Source organism: Rhagoletis pomonella, unplaced genomic scaffold, assembly GCF_013731165.1.
Source record: "Rhagoletis pomonella isolate Grant_MI unplaced genomic scaffold, Rhpom_1.0 Rhpom_scaffold_00006, whole genome shotgun sequence".
NCBI classification, from domain to species: Eukaryota; Metazoa; Arthropoda; class Insecta; order Diptera; family Tephritidae; genus Rhagoletis; species Rhagoletis pomonella.
Window position 1 is genome coordinate 79459403 of NW_023458560.1, and position 2088 is coordinate 79461490.

General features: G+C 42.8%; 2 protein-coding genes across 2 annotated transcripts in view; one reads left to right on the top strand and one right to left on the bottom strand.

The window, feature by feature from the left end:
- Window positions 1–6: 6 nt before the first annotated feature.
- On the top strand, window positions 7–507 carry LOC118742158 (the record flags this gene model as incomplete). The annotated part of the gene is made up of 1 exon (XM_036474119.1): window positions 7–507. A coding segment is annotated over one exon (501 nt), but the record flags the coding sequence as incomplete, so codon positions are not given.
- A 58-nt stretch (window positions 508–565) lies between these two features.
- Window positions 566–2088, bottom strand: part of LOC118742159 — a 1754-nt gene continuing 231 nt past the window's right edge. Inside the window, exons 2-3 of the mRNA XM_036474120.1 lie at window positions 1987–2082; window positions 566–1222 (exon numbers count right to left, since the gene is read on the bottom strand). Of these exons, the coding sequence (XP_036330013.1) occupies window positions 566–1222; window positions 1987–2082 (753 nt within the window). The remainder of the gene's footprint in view (window positions 1223–1986; window positions 2083–2088) is intronic.

Below are 2088 nucleotides of genomic sequence, written 5' to 3' on the forward strand. Positions count from 1 at the left end.
AACGTCTTTTGCCACCGCGACCTCTGGGGCGGCAACTTGTTCTTCAGCAAATCTCAACCTGACGCCGAGCCGGTAGTTCTAGTCGACTACCAACTGGCGCGCTATAGTCCGCCCGCCATTGATGTTCTCATGGTAGTCTACCTGAACATCACACCACAGCAACGGAAAACGCTAAAATATTGGTACTACGACAGGTACTACAACTACTTCGCCGACGAACTGAAGCGACAGGATGTGGACGCCGAGCAACAACTCAGTCGAAACGAATTCGAACAGTCGCTAAAGTCGCTGGAGCTCTTCGGTGCGCTCTACAACTGCATCTCAGCGCCAATTCTGCGTACGCCGGGCGATTATTTGAAGAACTTAAAGCTGAATAACCCAGATGCCTTTCATCGCTACACAAATGTTGACCGCGTTAATGAGGTGCTCGAGCTGCTGAAATTGGATGGGAAATTTAAGGAGTATATTTTTGCGTGTATTGAAGAAATGATGCATTTGTTGTTGTAATAAAACATATATTCAACTTTATATCACTAAATTTAGCTAAAAAAATTCAGAGGTCTACTTAATCTAACAAATCTCTATTTATTTGTAAAAATTCCATAAGCTCTTCAATGGGCCACATAATACGCCATTCATATGTGGGATCGAGCGCCATTAGCCGTAGGAACAGTTCCTCGCGCTGAACATTCATGTAGTAGTCGAACTTTTCCTGCTCCTCCTCGCGCCACTTGCGCGACAAACCATCGGGCATCATCGTCAGCGGTTTGATAATGGCCACCAGAATAAGCACTGGCAGGTGAGTACGTCGACAGTCTTCCAGAAAATCCTCCTTCGTGATAGTGTCGAGTGGCAGCTTCAACTCCCGGAAACGCGCTTGCAACTCGGCATAATAATACTCCAGATATTCTTGCATTCGCAGTTTTCTTTCTTCAGCTGGCGTTTCGCCGTACAAGAAGAAGAGTACATCCATGGCAGGTGGCGCGTAACGGCTTAGCTGAAATTCCACAATACAGCAGGAGGTGGGTTCGCGGTTTGCGTCGAATTTGAAGAAAATGTTTCGTTCCCAAGAGTCCCGATGCAAGTATTCATTGCGCAGGCGCGCGGAGGGTTCCGTATACTTTTTCACATCCACAAGCAGCGCATAGAGCTTTTCATCGATCAACTTTTGTATTTCGGGTGTTTGGAATTTCTCGTACCTTTTTGCGAGGAAAATGATACCCTGAAAATAGAAAATGTGGGGATTATTATTTCCCAAATGGTATGCAGAATTTCAAACCAAATGCCCACCGGCTCACACTACAACATTCGTTTTAGCAATTGTAGAGGCATTCCCGAACTAAAGTTATTTATTCATAACGTAACAGCCTGAGTCTTTTTGAAAAACGTATACTTTACCCAGTAATGCTCAGAAGAGCTTTGAAACCAATTGGCGAAATACTAAGGCATCTAAACTATTCGATCACGTTGTTAGGCCACTTGGATCAATGATGTAGCCAATATGAGTAAGATACTGCTAGAAATTCTGAGAATCCTTGAGGATAACAAATAAAATCCTTGAGGATAACATTAAGGCTCTTTAAAAATGATTCGGCGAAAAAGTTGTATCAGGTAGCCGGTGGGCTCATACACAAACTTTAACCTCCTGGCACACATAAAGAGCATTAGCAATGAGTAGATATGCCTCCGAGCTTCGATATCAAGACTACATCGACGACATCTTAACTTAATCTAAGCAATAGTTTCATTTATGTAGAGGGTTAGAGAACTACATGGACCTATCTCTGGCTTAAACTTTCTTAAGTTATTTAGCCCTCGTAGTAGGATATTAACAGCTCTTCGGGTATAGCTTTTATCCCTATTTTTCCAGTGCAATTAAGAAGGGAGAAGAGTGAGTTGATCATTACTAAGTTATTTTGCATTTATTTCAGCTTTAATAAGTACATTATCTAACCTTGCAAAGGCGTATCTCTCATTGCCACTCACCTTCGCTCCCGTAATATACCACTCATTTTCAGTGGTCAGCATCAGTTCGAACAACGAATCTTTGAATTTTACGCCAATATTTATACCCTCTCTTTCCTCCCA